The sequence below is a fragment of the Bactrocera oleae genome, chromosome 5, assembly GCF_042242935.1.
Source record: "Bactrocera oleae isolate idBacOlea1 chromosome 5, idBacOlea1, whole genome shotgun sequence".
In the NCBI taxonomy this organism is placed as follows: domain Eukaryota; kingdom Metazoa; phylum Arthropoda; class Insecta; order Diptera; family Tephritidae; genus Bactrocera; species Bactrocera oleae.
In genome coordinates this window covers 44,875,758-44,896,788 of record NC_091539.1, presented here as the reverse complement: position 1 = coordinate 44,896,788, position 21,031 = coordinate 44,875,758, and the positions used below count along the sequence as shown (strand labels likewise).

At 38.8% G+C, this 21,031-nt stretch overlaps 1 protein-coding gene across 2 annotated transcripts; it reads right to left on the bottom strand.

The window, feature by feature from the left end:
- Positions 1-624: 624 nt before the first annotated feature.
- On the bottom strand, positions 625-19,758 carry kl-2 (dynein heavy chain 2, axonemal kl-2). Of its 2 annotated transcripts, XM_036366097.2 has the most exons (16): positions 19,637-19,758; positions 18,851-19,561; positions 18,027-18,786; positions 14,054-15,143; positions 13,421-13,591; positions 12,806-13,316; positions 12,301-12,685; positions 11,720-12,163; positions 7,954-11,133; positions 7,678-7,876; positions 5,086-7,607; positions 3,090-4,450; positions 2,917-3,021; positions 1,914-2,856; positions 1,361-1,851; positions 625-1,292 (listed from the first exon to the last, which is right to left on the bottom strand). In XM_036366097.2, the coding sequence occupies exons 1-16, from the start codon at positions 19,731-19,733 to the stop codon at positions 745-747; spliced, it is 13,518 nt and encodes a 4,505-aa protein (XP_036221990.2). In that variant the 5' UTR covers positions 19,734-19,758; the 3' UTR covers positions 625-744. The 2 variants fall into 2 exon arrangements, with proteins under 2 accessions (XP_036221990.2, XP_036221991.2); XM_036366098.2 differs by lacking the exons at positions 18,027-18,786; positions 19,637-19,758 and adding an exon at positions 17,405-17,534 and having other exon boundaries at positions 19,468-19,554.
- Between the last annotated feature and the right edge of the window lie 1,273 nt (positions 19,759-21,031).

Sequence of the window (21,031 nt, the reverse complement as noted above, 5' to 3'; positions counted from 1 at the left end):
TCCCGATCACTTATGTATACATAACCCCATATATAACTCAATTAGTTTGAGGTGATACAAACAACCGTTAGGTGAACAAAACTATTACACTCTGTAGCAACATGTTGCGAGAGTATAAATATCCAAAATATTTCGATGCAACTTCAGTACTCTGTGTGTGTATTTCCTATTTAGTGAGGGCCAAGAAGACAACATACCATTTAAACTAGGGCTCTTAAAATTATTCGAATAACCCGAAAATCGATTATTCGGATATCCAGTATGTAACCGTTCTTACGAATATTAACCGAAGAGTACGCAATGTTACGACTCTTTGAATAGATGCGCTGCTATTCGAATAGTTATTCTTCTGCGACTATTCGAATAGTCGACACCGAACGGTTAAGCTATCTATCCGCATAGTGAAAACCGAATATTATTATTCGAATAATGCCCTATTCGGTTAATGCGGTTAGTCCATTAGTCGAATACCAAGAGCTCTAATTTAAACCAATCAGTTAATGTAACGCTGCAATGCATGTGCTCGATAATTATTCGCAATTAACAGTAATTACTTAATTACCGTGGCGCTTTGTGGAGGCATGTGTGGCGTGTGCAAGCCGCTAATGTTTTACTTACATGTCGTTTATATTTTAAAAATATCTCCGTTTATTAGCTTAAATGTGTTCAACAAATTATATAAAACGACAATAAATTAATTAGAATAAATGGATTGAGCAACAGTAGAGCAAGACCTTTCTTGGATTACACACTGAGGCTAAGTAATAGAGCAGTGCCACGTTTGATCCAGTAGTCTGCCTTTTCATTACCGGATTTCAAGTCCACGGCGATAATGAAGGAACCCGCACGCTGTGGATAATAATATGCCGGGCACTGGTAAACGCCACGAGTTTTCTTTTTAAGATTCTCTACTGGCTTAAAGTGTATCACGGGCATTGGAGATATCAGCTCCATAGGTTGTGGATCCTGTAGACATTGCAACTTGCGTAACCAACCGCCACCTTCCAAAAATAGATTACGCACATAGACACCTCCACCTTCGCGCACAATGCGAGCTGCGGCCGCATCATCCTCGATGAATACAAAGAAGTCCCATGACAGCTCGTCAATAGGGGTGCGTGTAGCGCGTGCTGATGTCTGCAATACCGCAGTAAGAAAACCGGTGGGAAAAGTATATGCTGCCAGCCAAAATAGCATTGGTTGTTTGAGCGTTTTAGCCCACTGTGAGAAATGTTCGATACGTAGAATGAGATCGCGTGACCACGCAGCCAGTGGTTTTAAAGACGGATAAGCTGTAAAGGTTGATGCATTATTAGCTGAAGAAATGCAGAAAAGTTTAGCAGTATATGTATGTACATACATTTCAACCACACGGCTGGTACACGACCTTCATAAACTGATTGATAAATATCTTCTAGTTCGGTGCTCATCACGACAAGTCCCTTTATGCCACGCTGCAAATCTCGCATATGTATTTTCATTCTGCTCAGCAGAAAGTTGTAACGCTCTATTTCCTGCAGCAGCACCACTTCGAGAGGCGAACGATTAATGCCGATTAACTTTGCGGTTTGCTCGTAATTTATTTCGTCTGGAGTGCTCGCAAATATGTCTTTGGCTAAACGCAAAACTTTCGTTTCCATGCTCTCGCCAACCGAAGTGGTAGTCTGCACTTGCATTGACATTAAAGTCTCGAAAAGCAGACGCGTCTCACCGATTAGTGAAGCAATATCTGCATTGGGATGCTGACCGAAAGCTTCCGGTTTATCAAAGTTCGGAAATTGGTGTATCTGATCAATATACGATTGCAGGTCTCCATCAGCGGGTATAAAATAATTTGTGAGTGTAGAGAGGCTATAAATATGATCACATTTCAAATATCTAAGTAAAACTACTAAATTAGATATTTTACTTACCGAAACTTGTGTGTAGTTAAAGCGGCGTCACAATAGAACTGGTTTATATATGTCGTTAGCAAACGCCGATCCCAATCATCGGTCACGTGTCCGCCATAGTTGATGCCAGCAATAAGATACTTCAGCGCACCCCAAGGTGTCTCTTCATACTCATTTAAGTACAAAGCCAACAGTACATCGGAGACTTCAAAATCGGAATCGTTAAAGCTATATATAACATTCCAACCAAGTTGCAAAAATTTCTTCCGTTCCAGCAAGACCGTATGGAAAAAGCACAATGCGAATAAAAGCTTTTTGTACTTGCCCGTTTCATCAATCGTCTCGAAGTTCTGTTCGTTTATATTATTATATAGACGACGCATATTCGCTTTTATGCCACGTGGTGGTTCTGTGGTCATTTTTATACTTGATTGTAGTATAGAGATCGGAAATTCGGGATGTGGACTTGAGCTTAACCATAAACGAAAACGTTTATGTAGTTTCATTGTTTGCATGGTTGCAATAATTTTGTCTAATGTGGGCATCCAGCTTAAAGAAAGATGGCAATTGGCCAAAAAGACCCAGTTGCCATCACGTACACCGTCCATGATCATTTTCGTAGCAACTGGCGCTTGCCCTTGTCCCAAACTGAGTGAGAACATGCGTTGAGACATTCTGCATTGCTCAGCTAATGTGATGAGTGATTGTGTGGGATCCACACCAGGCGAAAGCACAAAAATAAGTGGTGTTTGTGATATGGATTCGTCGAAGGCAGCTTTTAAATCCAAAACGGGCGGTTCAACAAAGCGCGGTCCAAGTGTGTTGATGATAAATTGGGTGAGACAAAAAGATATTCGATCGGGTCGTAAGCAACGAACGACACATATTTTCTCAAAGTCAGTCAATTTGTCGTTCCACTCGCCGACGAGATCTTCGCTCTCGGGCGTTGTGGTGGCGTACCACACTGTTTAAGGTTTGTAGATAAATTGTGTGGAATATAAAAGCTTTTAAGTTGGATACTTACTCTGCCATAATTTTGGATTTTGTTCAAATGAGTCTATTATGCCGTGAAAGCCTGCGACTTTGTCTAGTTCCGTTATATTGTCCCAAGCCTGTTCACTAATCCAGTCTGTAAGAAAAATTTAATTTATATCATACGCACGCTAATCTAACGGAATTGTCGACATTTTTACTCACTGGGACTTGGATTAGGCGCTTGATTTTGTTTATCCAGTACGATACCACCTTTGAGTATAAAATCATACTCGGCTTCTACTAGCTTGCCGGCACACTCCAAGATTTTCGCCGTCATGTGTATGGAGAAGAGTAATTTGTGTATTTCGAATAGGCCACGACAAGTGTTTTTATATACCGAATACGTATGATATTCGTTTATATTCTGTATACGTTCGAATACGATCTGATGCTTTGGGCTCCGCTCAATAGACTGTATGAAGAGCAAAATGTAAGCAGCCAGTGAGAATTCATACATCGGATCGATTTTGGACATATCCATGAGTACAAAGAAAAGTACAGCTGCGCGTTCGGCAGCTGGTTGATATTCTTGGCGCGCGGCATCGATTTCAATCTCCGTTACTTCAGCGGTGGCCAATGATTCCTTTACTAGCACTGATGTTTGACGAGATTTTTGCAGTGTAGCGAAAAGCTCGTCATCCTCCAGCAGTGAACCACGGCTTTCGTTCAAAAGACGCAGAATTTCATTGTCCAAATCGATGAGTGTGCGTTTGTTGCGTGCGATCGTCAATACTAATTCATCTTTTTGCTCCTCTAATGATGGTTTCTCCTTACGCACGATGATGCCCAAGAGTTGTGCCTGCAAGCCATCTTGCTTCACAGCAAAATTTACTATTGTCGTTTTCGACGATATTTCAGGTGGGTAATGTGGATTTGTGATTTTGGTTGTTATATACAATTTGAAGTTATCATTGTAAGTTATATATTTATCATTGAACTTGATTAGCTTCTGCCCGCTCTGCATGGTGAAGCTTTTGCGCAGAATCGGATTTATAGCTTGATCTAAAGCCTCGCCAACATTTTGCAATAATACCGGGTTTCCGGCTGACATCGCACGCTCTAATGAACGTAGATAGTCCGTTTGTGAAAAATCAATAACTTTTAAATCATTATTAGCCTCATAGTTTTTGATCCAAGTATTCGCTTGTGATTGAGGATCAATAATGAGCGGCCATCGTTGACCACCCATAACAATGACACCATTTTCAGTGCTAAAGTCATCGGCGGGCAAGCCTTGTATATTCCACTCACGTATGGTTACGGCATCGCTGAGGAAAAGCGTTATTTTCATTTCATCGGTACAGGGAATTTGATTTGACACAATCAAGCTGACCCAGTTCTCAACGAGAATATCGCGATACTTGGTATCGAAAGGGCCGAGGTATGATGTGAAAGCGGTTGATAGCAGACAATCGCCAGGCAGTTTTTCGAATGCTATATCCAGTAAGGCGACAGTCTCAATCCAACGTTCACGCTCGCCTGACAGAGATTCCACCAAAATTATGGCGCGTTCAAGTTGTTTTCTAAAGCAATTAGAATATAAATAGAATTTATATTTAAGGTTATAGTTAGTTTATAATAAATGTTCACACTAGACCGCAATGGAATGGAATTTTCACAAAAGACAACAAAACTTCAAACAACAAAAATTTTCAAGCAATTTACGATCCTTTCTAAAAAAGGGTTTATCTTTAACTTGTTACCAACAGAAGAACGGCGGTTGCTTTAGTAAAAGGAATGGGGATGGTAAATTGATTGTGGGTGTACCATACAAAAGAGCATAAAAATAAAAATCTCTTTGTCGTTACGAATCGATTTAAAACTTGTACGTCTAACTAATCGTCGAACCCGGTAGCGAACAAAAACGATTCTCTCTTTTAAAGTTCCCTATATAGCCCGATATATTCATATTGTAACAAAAATATGTATTTAAAATATTCCAAAATGAAAAACTCACACTCTATGACCCTTTTCAAACCTACTTTTGCACTAGAAAAATTCTAGAAAAATCAGCATAACATTTTAGTAAAAAAAAATTGAGTACTTAATATTTTGACTTTGTAAATATTGAATGCAATAAGTCCACGAAGGTTTTTAAAAAAGATGGATTAAGTTTCAGTGTGACTGAAAGATCTTTTACCAATACGAATAAAATTACCTCAACTTTTCCTCTTTTATGCGCAGTTCATTGAGTAGCTCTGTCTTCTCGTTTAATTGACGATATAGTTCGGCAATGGCGGCATTAAGTTCTTCTAATTTTTTCATAGCAGCGGCCAACATTGCCTGTTTTTCAGCTAGTGAGCGCATAGCATTGTCCAATTTCTCCTGCTTTGGCGCTACGATGCGATATACTTTAGCGTAATTCTCAATGGCCATAATCCACTGCATAAGCGATTTGCAGGCCACCGACACTATAGCTACTTTATCGGGTTCTAGCTCTGGATTTTTGGTATATAATCCAATCCTTTTTAAGGTCTTATCGGTGACATGGTCACGATCGAAATTCTTCAAGTCATTCAAAAAGTTAACATCGCCGAGCACTTTTTTGGCATTCTCCCATGTAGGTTCCTTTCCCAGTATTATCAATACGGCTTCCATGACTTTCTCAATTTTCATTGGTGGACGTCCGTATGACTTAACTTCGGCCACATCTTTCTTACTTAATGCGTCTAAGGCCTTAATGGCAGCATCAATCATCGGCATAACAACGTCCAAATCAGCTTGCGCTGTTGCAGCTAAATCTAAACAAACAACTTCTTCTTGTCTTATAATTATAGCCTCTGCATCGACTTTTTCCTTTTGTTCCGTAGCCTCGGCCTTTTGTATCTCTATAATTGCAATAAATTCTTCACATTCCTTAGCTAAGACTTTCACTTGTTCCGAGCTTATTTTTAACTCTTCGGACATGACTGATACTTTCTCTTGAGTTTCTTGAATTTTCGAAAGACCATTTCGTAGTTTGTTTGCACTTGACGATACTTCGTAGCGTTTACTTTCTAGTAGTGCCTTGAAACCACTTACCAACTCTAGGTAGTTGGGCGATGTGACATAATTGTGTCGCTTAACTTCTGCTAGCATTTGTACCGACATCTGTGCCACGCTAGAATGTATCACCGAAAATACGTATGCCACTGCTTTCTGCAGTCTGTCTTCTGTAGTTTGAACCAAACTGTCCCTATGTTTTTCATCTTCTTTGCCGGGTACGGCAACATTTATTTGGAATCCCATTAAAAACTTTTGTGCCACCTCCAAAAGCGCCTCTTGCGGCCAAAGCCGGAACCAGTTTGGTGAAGTATTATTAATCAAAGCTGGATATTGTCGTATATAACTGCGAAAATCCTCGCCAATCGGACTCATTGCTAGTGACACGTGCATATTTTCGCGTACATTTTGCATAAAAAAGTTGTACAGTGACTCGGTTGTGAATTGTATGCCCGCCTTTTTTGCTGGTCTTTCCAATTCCGTTTTTAGCTCTTCAAATTCGTCAGATTTAAACAGATTTGCCTCTCCTGTGCTCAACATATTGTTAAGTATTTCTAGGAATGCGCTTTCCGCCACTTGTTCGTTACTGAAGAGGAATACGGTACCGCGTTGTTTGATACCTGTCACTTTGTACAAATTTTTCAGATCTTCTTTGAATTCATTGGTTTTATATTTTTTGGTGACTTCAATTGAAAAAGTACCGAATTCACAAATAAAAGCGGCCAGTCGAACAAGTGCCTGCCTACCAGAACCGCCAATACCAATGTTGAGTACATGACCTCGAGGTTGTGAGATGACGCGTACAGCGCGCGCCACATGCTCTATAGCTTCTTTGAAGAACACCAAATTCATGCGTGCCATGCCAGGGAAGTTGTTATATTCCTCCATTTGTCGATTAATATATTTTCGAAGATCTTCAAAAGCCAGATCTTCGTAGTAACCTTGGTTGCTCATGAAGTCACCAAATATGGGTACAATTTTGTTAGGACACAAACTGTGAAACGTGATTTCCATATACTTGCCAAGTATGTTATTCACCTCGTTCATAAACCATCCCTGATCTAAATCGTCGATTAGACGATCGCTAAAGACACGAAAAGCCTCGTGTACCCACAAACGTAGAAAGCTTGCGCGTTTCGTTTGAGCCTCATGATGGCCGCGCAGTAAACCTTGAAATATTTTCGATATGTCGCGCAAATTGAATAAATAGTGGGACTTGGCTGGTGTCGGTAGCATGCGTGTAACTACGGAATTATATAAGTCTATGGTGCTGGAAGTGATTTTCAAAGCTACCTCACGTATATCATTAGCGAATGGTATTAGTTTCTGTCGAAGCATAGTGCCGAAGATGCGCATAATGGTTGCTTCCGTAGGAAAGGTCATATTGATTACGACAAAACGACTCTGCGTACGTGGCGATATTACTTGGCGACCGCCACCGGGTGGACCCATAGCTGCCATTAACAACGTATTTTGCACATAAATCTTTTGCTGATTACGTCTATTGAACCAATATTTATAATCTATCCATTGTCGGATAAGTTCCAGAGGTGGCTGAGAGCCGTAAGTGTCCTTTGCGGGCATATTAAAATCGTCCATGAAACAAATCATACGTTTACCCCCAATTGGTACAAAGAACGTCTTTGTACGTTTCTCGGTACGATTTTCAATTGATTCCTGCAAACCAGCGGCTGTCGTCTACGAAATGTAATTTGAAAGTGGAAATTAGTTGTTGTTCATAGTTGATTACGAAATTGTTCTCTTTTACCTGTGCGGATATGTTTATGGAAAGCACGGTATATTTAGTTTTATCACAAGAATCCATTACGCTGACAGCGGTGGAGGTTTTCCCAGTACCCACATTACCAACTAACATTACCGGATGTTCTTCTTGCAGTAGTTTGGACACTAGATATTCATAGCGTACAGTATCCACAGTGGGTACAATGATTTTATAGAATGGAAGACTGAAATACAAAAATAACAATGAAATAATAATTGAATTAAATTTAACAACTGAGAGAGATATTTGGTTCCCACTTACTTCTCATCATACTTCCACGAGTCTGAAAGCATGCTCTCCCAAGGCATAAGTGTTCCATGCGCCGGATCGACATAATAGTCATAAACCGTATCCTTAATCGGGAATGAGCTATCAATTTCTCTAATAAAAGTATCCACCCGATTGCGGCTATCTTCATCGACAGTTGCACACACCGACCAAATTAGTGAGAACAGAAACCAGAGCTTGCTCATTGTTTCCAATACATCCATATTACCGGGTGCAATACCATTCTGCTTTGTTGCGAAAGCCTCGAGTAGTTTGCACATTGATATAACTACGTTCAATTGATTTGTTTTGACAATTTCTTTACAACGTAGCCGCTTGAAATCCAATACTTTATCCAAATATTGATCAAAATATTCGCGCACTAGTTTTACATACTCGGGAAGTTTTTGACGAGCTAACCACGAGTTCACATAGGGACGCCAACCCCAATCATTGTAATCATTGTATACCATTCCACAGCGGGAAACCGTTGCTGGTGACGCCACAGCTAAATCGGCTACTTCAAATAGGAGCGAAACCTGTGCCGGCATTGTTATTCGCTCGCTATTTACTAAAGTTAAAATTTTATTATCATCCATAACCGAATTCATATTCTCAATCCAGACTGCATCGACCGGACCATCGAATAGCAACCATTTCTGTGTGAGATCTTCATCGGCACATATGACACGCATAATCGAACTGAGTACACCATCCAACCATTCACCGGTTGCCAAATTATACTCACCGTAAAGTTCGGCTAAATTGAGAGCCTTCGGATTTACCGGATGCACTATGACTGCCTCCCAACCGGGATGCTTATTGGCGTTCATACGTCCAAAGGCGCCTTGTAAGCATTTCCAAGTGACCGACTTCGCGGTGCCTGTATTGCCGATAATCATGGAGGAGTGCCTCGAATTTTTCGTTTCGTATAATTCTATGATCTTTTTGATGGCGATGGGTATAAGCTGCAAGCCGTTACTTTTCAATTCATCTTCAATTGCCGTCTTAAAGTCACTATAGTCAATAACAGGTAAAGTAACGCCGGGGAAGATATCGGACATAATGCCATTGAAAAGTGGTAAATCGTTAGCAGTCAATCGTGCCACATTCATATCGCGCATAGCCAGATAAACGATTTCCTCCTCGTTGGTATTCGGCAGTTGACGACGTTTTCGTCCAGCGTAACGCAGCAGCGCTACCATTGAACGCAGGCCAAAATCATAGTGATACTGTTTCGATAGTTGTTGTTTGGCTAGTTCGTACAGTGTGAAAACTTTGCGCGCCAAACTGCGTGTGTTTGAAAAACCATCGGAGAAGAGTAAATTTTCTGCTATTATGGCGTTATCAGGCACCATCATAGCTATTGGGCGAAACATTGATTTAAGATTATCTGGAAGTTCGGTACGGCCAGCATAACCGGGATTCATGGTTATAAAGAGTCCAACTGTATGCTTTAGCTTAATTACAATGCCCTCAAAGTTAAACTCGGTGAGCTTGGCCGAGAGCGCCGACATAATGGATAAAATTTGTTGTGCGACTACAGACAATACTTCGATATTGATACGATTGAATTCATCAAAACAACCCCAAGCGCCAGTTTGTGCCAATCCAGAAAAGTTCTTGCCGATGCTTTTGTAATCTAAACCCTCGGAACAATTCGTGACAATCACCCACATGCCCAAGGCTTTACCTAAATCTTTAACAGTCTCTGTTTTGCCAGTACCAGCGGGACCTTTCGGACTGCCACCGCGATGTAAATGCAGTGCCGTCGTTAATGTTATGTAGCAACGATCAGTGAGTGGTGTTATAACTAAACGTCCCGAATTACCTGTATACTCATAAGCATACCAATGCTCCGTATTTGTTTGTCTGATGACGCAGAGTTCAGATTCGCGATGCCAATAGAAACGAAGTTGTGAGAACCACTCGAAGTGGCTGATGTCTTTGCAGTTCACCTTATACATGCGTTCTATGACATCTCGTCCATGTATTTCAATGGTGATCAGTGTGTTGACCTTAAGGCGCATAATTTTTGTTAACTCCTTACGACTTAACTCCGAGAGTTTAGCCAAAACTTTATTTTGTTTGCGTTTTAATTTGCGCAGCGGTTTCTTTTGATCCACCATTTTGCAATGTATAAGACTGCGTGTGCATTCGGTTGTCCACTGAATTTGACAAGTCGTAAGCAACATTTGGCCGGGCCATAGGGATAACCACTGCTCGCGATTACTAATAAGTTTCTTTAGAGAGGCCCTCGTTTGCTTGAGTTTCTCTTTCATAACGGCCAACATAAAATCCTCGACTACATTTAACCACTTCTCAGAGGCACCTTCTATATATAATACGTTGAGAAATTCTACATATTCACCGTCGTCCGAATACATGCCCATTGCCTGATATCGATTCATTGTTTTGCCAACACGTTTCAACTCCAACTTGTACAAATTATCGAATAGTTTCTTCAAATGCGGTTGCACCAAATCTGGTCGTTTAGCATTACCCAAAATCTCCAATAAATCATCATTGGAAATGAAGTAGAAACGTGGAAATAATTGTCGCTTCGATTCCAGATATATTTCTAAAGCACGTTGTATAAGCTCCAAACGTTCGTCCATTTTATTGAATCGTTCAAGCAAAAATGGCGGTTTGCGTAAATGTGTTGCGCGTACGGCCGACTTGGCGTTGAACATTTTCGAAGATATCATACGAAATTCATCTGTAAGGCCAACAAAACGTTTCGCTTCGTTCGGTAATTGCTTACGTATATCTTCTCCAGCAAATATGTTTTCTAAGTACAACCATTGCCGCTGTACATTTAAGGCCATTTCTATTGTTTCCGCTACATATGAGAGAGTCTTTTCCCAATAATCGACAACCTCAATGAACGGTTCTACAAACCGTGTGGATTTCATAGCCGATATCTGTACCATATGATCTTCAAGTAGCTGCATACAATCGTCTACATTTTTAATACGATATATGCCATCCCTATAGAAGGCCATTTCGAAGGATTGTTTTCGCCAAATGCTTGCAATGTTCTTGATACCATTTTCGATTTGTAGTTCCATTGTAGCGGCATTGGAGATATCCTGAATCTCTTCAGAATATGCTTGAAAGTCCAAATTAATGATAAGTTCTAGTGTGAACTTTTTGGAGTTTTCATCGAAATATCTAAATTGGAAGTCTATTCCATAAGTGAGTTCTTTCAGAAAAAGACTGTACAATCACATTGAAGAGATATCAAATCAAATCTCAACTAAGATGATGTGGCAAATAGCACGAGGGAAATTATAATGAATTGTTGGGAAAAAATAGGGCTAGTGCCCATAAGAACCTTCAGAAAATTATGAACTTTTAAAAAAGTTTAGAAAAAAAATTATTAACTCAAAGTCTAGAAAAATGTTTTAAGTTTCAATTTTATATTGCTATTGAAGTTTAGATTGTGGCGGAAATATATATATTTATTTGCATTAGTTTGAAATTTATTTGAAAATTACTAAAGCAAATTATCTTATCTATCTTACTCTTTCGCTTTTTTTATTGACAACATATTCTAAACTAACCATTCGAATTCGCTTCTCATAAGAACCTCAATTTAACTAGTGTTCTGAGATGTACTTTATCGTTGTAATCATTTAGAGCTGGTTAAACTAATCATCTCTTCTTCAAAATTCTATATTTTAAAATTCGTACTCTACCTCTTCCCAATTTGCTCTCTTCAATATGACTGCACTTTCCTAAATATATATTTATTTACACTCCAACGGTGTCTCGGACATTATCCCAGTGCCGTTTACGCATGCAAGGGTTTTTGAGCGCTGTTATTAAGGGCAGGGTACGTCGGAAACTATCCACTGTTTTGGTTGTTACTTGCAACATCTCCCAATCGCGGTCAATATACCGTTTATTCAAGGTATTGAATTCCTTGTACAAATTAATAGCTGTATCTTCCATTACATCGATATTGATTTGCCAAAAATTGGATCTACGCCACTCATCCCAGGCAGTCTGCCATTCAAGTATGAGTCCCCAAATACTTTTAACAACTTGCAATTCATTCTGTAATTTCTTCAAATCCATATTATCTGGCTGATTTATATGAAATGTGCTTAGATCGGTAGTTAAACTCTGTTCGAAATTAAAACAATCTCTAACTTTATTTTCAATAATTCTTAAGTATTTGAGTGCGATTTTCGGTTTGCTATGAGAAACAGGATAGGAAAGATGAGGGAAAAAAAGATTAGGATATTATGCAAGGATATGCAAGGAAGGATGAGGGAAATGAAAATAGGCATGTTATATTAATTATATGTAAATGAGATGAACATCATTTTTTACGTTTGTGCGGAGGTTGGTAATTTTAACATGAAATCTGCCAAAAACTCTTTCATGACTGTCTTGAATTTTTCGGCTTGTCTCAGCAATGTTTTTTTGAATTCCTCTCGTGTCATTTCCAGCATATCACTGGAATGCAATAAAATCTTCAAATAGGCATCCCATTCAGCTTCCAGATTATTGACAAGCTTGCGCGTGCCTTCAGGTATTTCAACCAGATAGTAATCGAGAAGCTTAAACAGACTGAGCATTGCAGGGAACTCCGCTTGTTTACGTGGGGCATCGCTGAATAGAAATTCATACAGTTCCGTTGCCTCGCGTGCTTCTTTAAGATTACGGGGTATAATCTGTATGCGATCGCCATTCTTACGCATATAACGATAAACACCTTAAAATATTACAAATAATTGAAAAACAGTTATTGTAAAACGTGCAAAATACACGTCTTTTGACTTCAGAGAATTTTAAACATATGTTGAAAAAGTTTCCATAATCATTTTATACTCACCATTGATTTTAGTTGTTGCACGCCGCAGCAGCAGTTTTATATTTAACATTTGCCATTTTTCAATGTAATCCATTAAAGTGTTCTTAAGAAAGTTTTGATTAACCAATATAAAATATACATTCACTATGGAATCTTTCATGCCGATTTCATCAGCCAAACTGCTGTAATATTCAATGCTTTGTTCGAAAACATAAGATTTTTGATCGGTAGATAGAATGTGTTTAGTGAATTCTAATTCTGTTTTTTCCCAAATATCTCGATAATATCGCCAACCCATTAAAAATGTTTCGATCTCTTCCTCATTATATTTTACTTCGTATTCAAGTGATGATTGTATTTCCTTAGCCTCTAGATCATTGGCAAAAGTTATTGAAAATATCGGTTGTTGATATTCCTTTGGCAATTTCAGTTTTGCGGTGAGTCTAGGAAAAATCGCTAGACATGTGCTAACACGTTCGAATATACCCGAGAATAGCTGCATGATGTCTTTCATATTGGGGTTAAGTTGTATCTAATGTAGAATGGAGGTTTAAGTAGCAGTGAAATCAAATTGAGAATGTATACTAATATATAGCTCTACAATAAATACCAAAGGTGCCTCGATTTTTCGCTTACCTTGCCATCAACAATATCAGCTTCCAATATAAGTATAGGCGATGGCAGTATGTCACCTTCGGACCGCACCAGATTATACACATTTAGCAAAGAGTTACGAGCGCAAGTCATGAGAGCAGCATTTAGCATAGCATCGAATTGTATAATATACTCATACCACTCGCTTTCCATCTAGAAGTCATAGAATACTTATTTACATACATCACAGAATAATTTTATGGTAAATATGTTGCTTAGACATTCGACAATAATCCTTGAAATGAACCGGATGTTTCAGAAGCACGAGGTAGTTACAGACTCGATTCATAATACAAAATATGGGAAAAAGTTGACAACCAATCATGTTGATTTGTATACTTTGTTGTCCCAACTTGACGTCATTATAATAAATTGTTACGAGTTGGATATATTTTATAATAAAGAGTGATAAAAAGGTAGTTATTTTCGTAAAGAGTGCTTTCAAATCTATTCAGAACAAAATAATACCTGTCAGTCGAATTAGTTACTTTAAAAGTTATCAGTATATCTAGACGAAACGGATATCTTTGTTTCCTGTTTCATTCATTAAAGTATGGACACTAGCGTATTAATTTTCTGCAGACGTTTAATAGTTAAGGAATTATAAGCACTCACCTCATCTAAAACAGGCTGGAACTCCGTGAATACCGCAAATAACAAATCGACAATTGTTTCATAGTGTCCTATGATAATGTTTGTTGCTTTACGGGTAGAGGCCGCCAATGATAGTTCGAAAACTGGTAATTCTACTGCACCGCTAAGCACTATCTTTATTAGGGCTGTATCGCAGATTTTTTCGCAAGTCTTCGCAATCTGGCGATTAGCGCGTTTATAAATATCTAATGAGTCCTGTAGCTTTTTAGTGTGCTTGGCACAGTCAGCTATATACGCATCACTTAATTCACCACTCCAAGTTAGCTTAAATAGACCAGGTGCAATTTTACGATCGCATGCATGTATTAAAGCACGAAAGAGAGTCCTCTCTTGTTCCGAGAGTGCGGCAAGTATGCGATTGTAGTCTAAGCATACGGTAAGGACACTGTTGTAGACAAATTGCAGTGTGCTGTAACGATCGTATACCTTTCGTATTAGTGGTGGTATTTGAAAACCAAGACTATCAAAATGTCGCGCTTGCTCGCATATGCTCAGTATTGAGCGATCCATATTACATTCGATCAATCCACGTTTGACCTTACTGCGTATAAGCAAAGTGCGCTCCAAACGACTCTCTAAAGTGGGACTACTACAATGATTTACCCAATCATCGAAGGCTTTTTTGATCTCCTTGGTATAATCCTTTTTAAGATTTTCAAATTTATCAAGTACGATTTTCGCCTCGGGCACAACTGGCATCCATTCGGATGTATTGAGACGATCGCGCAGCCACTGTAAGCGTTCGAGATTAATGCGATAGCCAATAGCGCGCGAAACATAATATGGCAACCAGGATTCATGTAGTTTCACACGTTCCATCAGCATTTTGGTTGTATCAGACATTTCTTTGTCGAACATTATCCAGACATCGCTCACTTGACGCAAGAAAGTTTTACGTATGCTAGCGCGATAGGAATAAAATAGTGTTACATTGAGTACCTCCAGGCCCTCCTCGATGTTGCAGATGCGTTGAAAAACATTAGACATTAATCGTTGAATGGTCTCTTCAAAACTCTGCACTGTGCGACGATATTTTAATACCTCTTCATACCTGCAAGCGAGCAAGATTTGAACTTAATGGTGTTTACCATATTTAACATTAGGCGTTAACATGACAAATGTATTGGCTGATGTGTTATGTTATTGAGCTTGCCAAATTTCTAACTCAAACTATGTTCGGCATTCCCTGCACCTCGACCAAATATATAATTCATATATGCGAAGGCATTCTGATAAGTATTTAGCTTCACTGCCTGATGGCGCCAAAAACGCAAGATAAATTTACTATCGTATAGTGCATACTAGCAGAATATTACTATCAAAATTTCAGCTTAACTGGACCGCTTCTGGAAGCGGGTAAGTTTACCGAAAAATGGGAAGAGCAATATCGGTCAGTGGTTTGTTTCTTGCTTTTGAAAGGACAGTGAAAACAAAGGCCGCTTGGATACTATATAATATCACACTCACCACTGTTCTCCTTTGAAGGAGACCGACAAAAATTGTTTTAACGAGTTTCAATGTGGTCGTACATGAGTTTTCGATGAGCTACGCTCATTAGCGCTTTTAAGCGGAATTCAAAAGCTTTCCTACGTCGTTTCGTGACCATCGACGAAACATAAATCCATTGGTACACCGTAAGAGGAAGCACGCTCCGTAGCAACACAACCTTACATAATTGAATCATATACGGATCTCGTTATGTGAAGTATACGAGAATTAACGAAACTCATATTCGGTATTTATCAAGTTTTTATTAAAACCAGATATGTTCCGATATATTTGACATGAAATATTATATATATATATTTGATTGAAAATCGCTAGATATTGCGGTCAACCAAACCCATAACTTAATTTAATTAAAAAATGGAACGTCAAAAATCACTAGTGGGTATGTTGGGACTAAAGAAAGACCATCTCATCAATTTTTGACATTAAACTAAATGGAGTTAAGTTAGTATCTTTTTCTGTTTATACTGTTTAGTGTTACAAATCATATTCACAACTTTACTTTAAAAAAATATAAAAAAATTTTAAATGTTTTTATACTCTTACAACATGTTGCACAGAGTATAATAGGTTTGTTCACCTAACGGTTGTTTGTATCACCTAAAACTAATCGAGAGAGATATGGAGTATGTATACATACATATATACATATATAGTAAATAGTCATCATAATCAGGTCAGGTAACTGTCTGCCCATCCGTCTCTCCGTGCAAGCGATAACTTGAATAAAAATTGAGATATCTTGATGTAACTTGGTACACATATTCCTTGGCACCCAAGGGTCGTTGGTGTTGCAGATGCCCAAAAAACGCCATTAAACCAAAACTTAATAAAGTGTCACAACTAAGCACCAAATTAAGATACTTAATGACTGTAATTTGCTGCAAGAGATCGCAGTGGTGAGAGGTACTTGTTGGCTAAAATTTTTTTTAAAGTGGGCGTGGCCCCGGCTTCTAAACGGTTAAATGCACACATATTTAAAAGCACTGAAGCTAACTCAACTAAGCTTGCTGAGAGGAATAAAATAGCCACAAGCATAAAATTTCACAGCCAGGATAGGAAACAGGAAAGCACTTTATAGGAGCCAACGTAAAAATTGGGCAATGGGCGTTACACCGCCCACTTTTAGGTGGAATCCCATATCTCGGAAACTACTTTACGAATTTTAACAAAATTCGGTGTGAGGTTATCCTATTATTACTATTGCACGCTATGGAATGGAATCGGTTGACAACCACACCTACTTTCCATATAACAAATTTTTAAAATCAATCTGATTTTTTTACTTTACAGTATACAAATCAAACATCAAAGAAGTTATTAGGGTAAAACTTTGCACAAATAATGTCCGCAAGGTATTTACTTTACCGCCCAAAGATTGTCGAAATCGGATTATAACTTTTCAAGAACACATACACCCAATATATGGACCCCAGTGCGAATGTTTAATTTCTTACCGAACATATCGGTCAGCATGCTCTTGTGCCAAAAATGGGTAAAATAGGGTCAATACTTCCCTTAACCCCCAAATACATAGTATAAATAGTTTCAAACTTCCAGTGGACTTTATACCGCATCTCTCGGTCAATAGTAAGAAATCTTAATGAAATTCCGAAAGAATCTCTTTAATATAATAGTGTATCTTCCTGTCTGTGATTGTAAATAATGGTTGGAATACTTCATACTTTTACTTGCGAGAGTATAAAATATTCGGTTACACAGGAACTTGGAGCTTCCTTACTTGTCACACACCCTTCCTTACTTATTTTTAATAGCATGCATTGTTCTATATGAATATCTTACCTCCGAAATTGAAATATGCTTTTCATTAAGCTTGGATTAGTTCCCGTATATACTTCTCCTATAGGTTAGCATCATGCACTGATTTTGAAAATCGGGATTGAAGTGCTCGTGTTTGGGAATTATCTAAAAACTGAGTATTTCCCCAGCGAAGTAGACAACAAAAAAATTATGTGCAGCACATGACTTTGATATTTGAATTGGACCACAGTGACTGGTGCGATAAAATGCTTAATGCATGCATTGGTTTATGGAAGTCAACTATCCTCTTATAACGATTTTTTATGATCGTAACATTCTTAGCGGTTGTATGGGTTTCCCCCGGTACCTGTGGCTGAAATTTGCTATTACGGCCGCAAGAAACGAACTGTGGTGTAGAATGAGGTATAGGCCCAGCAACTCATTTCCAATACTGAGTAGTAAAGCCGCTGCTGTTATTATTAGTAAGAAGTACGCTTGTTCAAGTAATTAAAAAAACTGTTATAACCAATAAGCGTCATATTTAGGCCTATCTTCTTCGCTTTATATCAAATCATTGTATGATTCTTTTATATGTATGGTAGTGCGAGTGTGCATTCTTACACGATATATATGATACATATATATCATCGATCTCTTAACTCACCACTCATTTTTGTTGACATTCAATATAAGTTCCTTAGAGTCGTGTTCCAAAGCATCCAGTAACACCATAAATTGCTTTTCAACTCCTTCTGCAGTTCTCTCAAACTCTTCGCCGTTAGTGCCACCAAATGTTGGCTTTGGTATTGCCTCGGTTTCATCCAACCGACCGAATACAATCATCGATTCACAGATGTCAATTAGATCATTAAGGCGTTCAATAAACGCATCGACATGATTAAATATCATGGCATTTTCCAAATCCCAACCAATATCAGGCTTACGAGTGGCATGTTCCTTCGACATTAAATCATAGATAGCTCTGTATGAGAGGCAACAGTCGATTGCCATATTTGCCATACGTATGCCGAAACGTGGGTTTCCTTGCAGAACCTTATCGACATTTACCTGATCCAGAGAGAACTTGATAATTTGGTTGCTTAAATTACGAAAAAGGCCAGTGATGAGATCTCGCCGTTGATAAAACTCGGAATTTAACCAAATGTAACGTATGATGTTCACGATCTTTGGTATGAGTGCTGGCACAGCAGCTGGTGATTCGGCCTGGTCAATATGTGAGCAAGGCTCGTTCAGCAAAAACAGATATTTAATATTCGATTTGGCCTCTTCCATTTCATTGTGACATTCTTCGATAAGTTCATCCACTTGCTTTATGTAAACAGAATGTGAATTGCGTAAAACGTGAATAATCTGTTGTACGTCTTCGTGTTGCAATTGTGTGTCCAAGCCTTGTAAAACTTCAACTGGAATAAATAAGGAAATCAGCAACTGTTGTCATATTTAGTACCATAATATTTAGCTGCTTACATCGATAGAGCCAGAACTCATACTCTTCTGTAGGCACCACGAAATCATGTTGTGCTATGAGTGTCTTGTCATTTATGAGTGTGCGAATTTGGGTCGTCCAATAGACCACAATCGCTTCAAGATTTTTAACAAATTCACGATCGTGCTGCACATCTGCCCGTGAGATCTGTTTTACCACATAAGGCACATATAATACTGTAAGACCGGCCATTTTGTAATGTAAACTCGTAAGATAACATAGAAATTTATCCATTGCTCTGCAGAAGCGGCTCTTTATATTATCGTTCCAATCCTTGTAGTTACGGAATATTGGTTGATATACATATTGCATAATTTTTAGTAAACAGCCATCTACGTCCTCTTGTATCGTACCGAAGTAGATCTCATCATGGAAACCCTCTACTGTGAATATTTGATTTTGCTTACGGACGTAATAGCAAATGTCAGCCACGGGGGCCAGAGGGAACCCTAGACAAGCGCTAAGGATATTACGATCATAGAAAATAGTCATAAGAGGATAATTGACTTCCATAAACCATCGCCTAATGGTGGTCAGCGTCTCCTCACACCAGTCGCGGTGGTCCAACGCGAATAGCATAGTCATGCGTTGGACATACATGATGAGCTTATTCATTTCCTCCTCGGTATAGTCAGGTATTGGTATAACTGGAGTTGTGGGTAGTAGATCCTTTTTCTTTTTGTCGGCAGCCTCTACATAGACGAATATTATACGAAGTTATAAGCAGAAAAATTGGTGAGCTTCCTGCCCAAAAATGTCTTAATTACCTTGACCATCCGTGGAAGAGCTGCTAGACATGCTAAGAGTGTCCCCTGTAGCTCCTTTGTCCATAGCTTTCCCAGATTCTTTTCTTATCTGAGCCATTTTGCCGGCACGTCTATTCACTTGATGAAATTGTTCAAGAATGTGAAAATTTCTGAAAATGTTTCCTTAGATTTACAAGCGTTTCCATGCAGCTATGAGCAAGTTGTTAGTGCAAAGTGGAATTCATATAGAGTAATGATGTTGCTTAGAAGCGCTTTGTAAACAAATTGTTGTAAATAAATATTCCTAAAAATGTTGCCTAGAGCAACATAAACAGCTAATCGCCTATTGATTATTTTGATTTCTTGTTGGTAAGTGAAACTGTCTGAATGTTGGGTTTCACCGTGTAGTAATGCTACAAGTTATGCACTTCTTGTTGTAAGGTTTTATTCAATGCAAACTCTTGTGTTCGAGTTCGTGCTTTCTGGACAAGGTGTGCAATCTGGTGAGAAATGTGTGTTTAGTTCAATTGGAGTGCCTGCAATGGATGTATTTCTTTGAGACTTTTAGCAACGAATCGTTGTAGCTCGAACCCTCGGACTCGAAACATGATTGTCGTCAACATCAGGTGCTACATTAAGAAATTAATTTAAACTATATATGACTGTACGTCCATGAAAAAGATGTTCTTAAGTCTTAGGATAAAAGAGAGTAGAAAGAGATTTACTTATAGGAGTAAATAAACCGATCAAGCATATATAAATAATAAATAAAAATTAGGTTATGGGACTAATCCTCGCGCCAAAGGTAACGCAGAATCACATATGAACAGCAGTGAAACTTGGTCCTTTATGATTCCTAAACTCATAGATATGGATCGCCAGACGGTTATAAATCGAAAAAGCATTTTGATCGTACTACAAATCTATCAATGCGGATAATATCAAACCTGGCAGCCACTTCGCCAGGTTTGCAAAAGGTGTATGCACGGAGATGCTTCAACCTCAGTTTGGCATAAGCTGAATAGTTAAAACGAAGTATCTAAATGATTCTACCTCGTCTTCCTCCATCCCGTTAGAACCAGTAAAGGAAATAGGAGGGAGATTCGAGACAATTATTTTTGGGCCCGGAGTCTTCAGAGAGCTCTGAAACAATGTTTTATAGGTTTTTCCACCAACAATCCACTACAACCATTCTCTGGTACCGGTTTGCTCTCTATGATCCTGGTTAGAACATCTGCCTTTGCGGCGAGATGAAATAGTTGAGAAAACTCTTGCGTTCCACTCTGGGTCAGAGGGTTCTCGCAATAGCCAAATTTTTGGTTGTTGATCTCGGAATGTCTAAAGATTCATAGTTAGAGCCCAAGAGGACAGCGGAGTACCAACTCTTTTTCAATCTGATGAAATTGTGGGAAGGGT

Bases quoted from the DNA above. Each gene is read 5' to 3' on its own strand.
- kl-2 (XM_036366097.2), bottom strand. From the start codon at position 19,733: ATGGCTCAGATAAGAAAAGAATCTGGGAAAGCTATGGACAAAGGAGCT. The intron at 12,164-12,300 runs GTAAAAAATGAT...TGTTTCTCATAG, and splicing joins TTACCAACCTCCGCACAAAC to CAAACCGAAAATCGCACTCA. The intron at 2,857-2,916 runs GTAAGTATCCAA...AACCTTAAACAG, and splicing joins AAATCCAAAATTATGGCAGA to TGTGGTACGCCACCACAACG.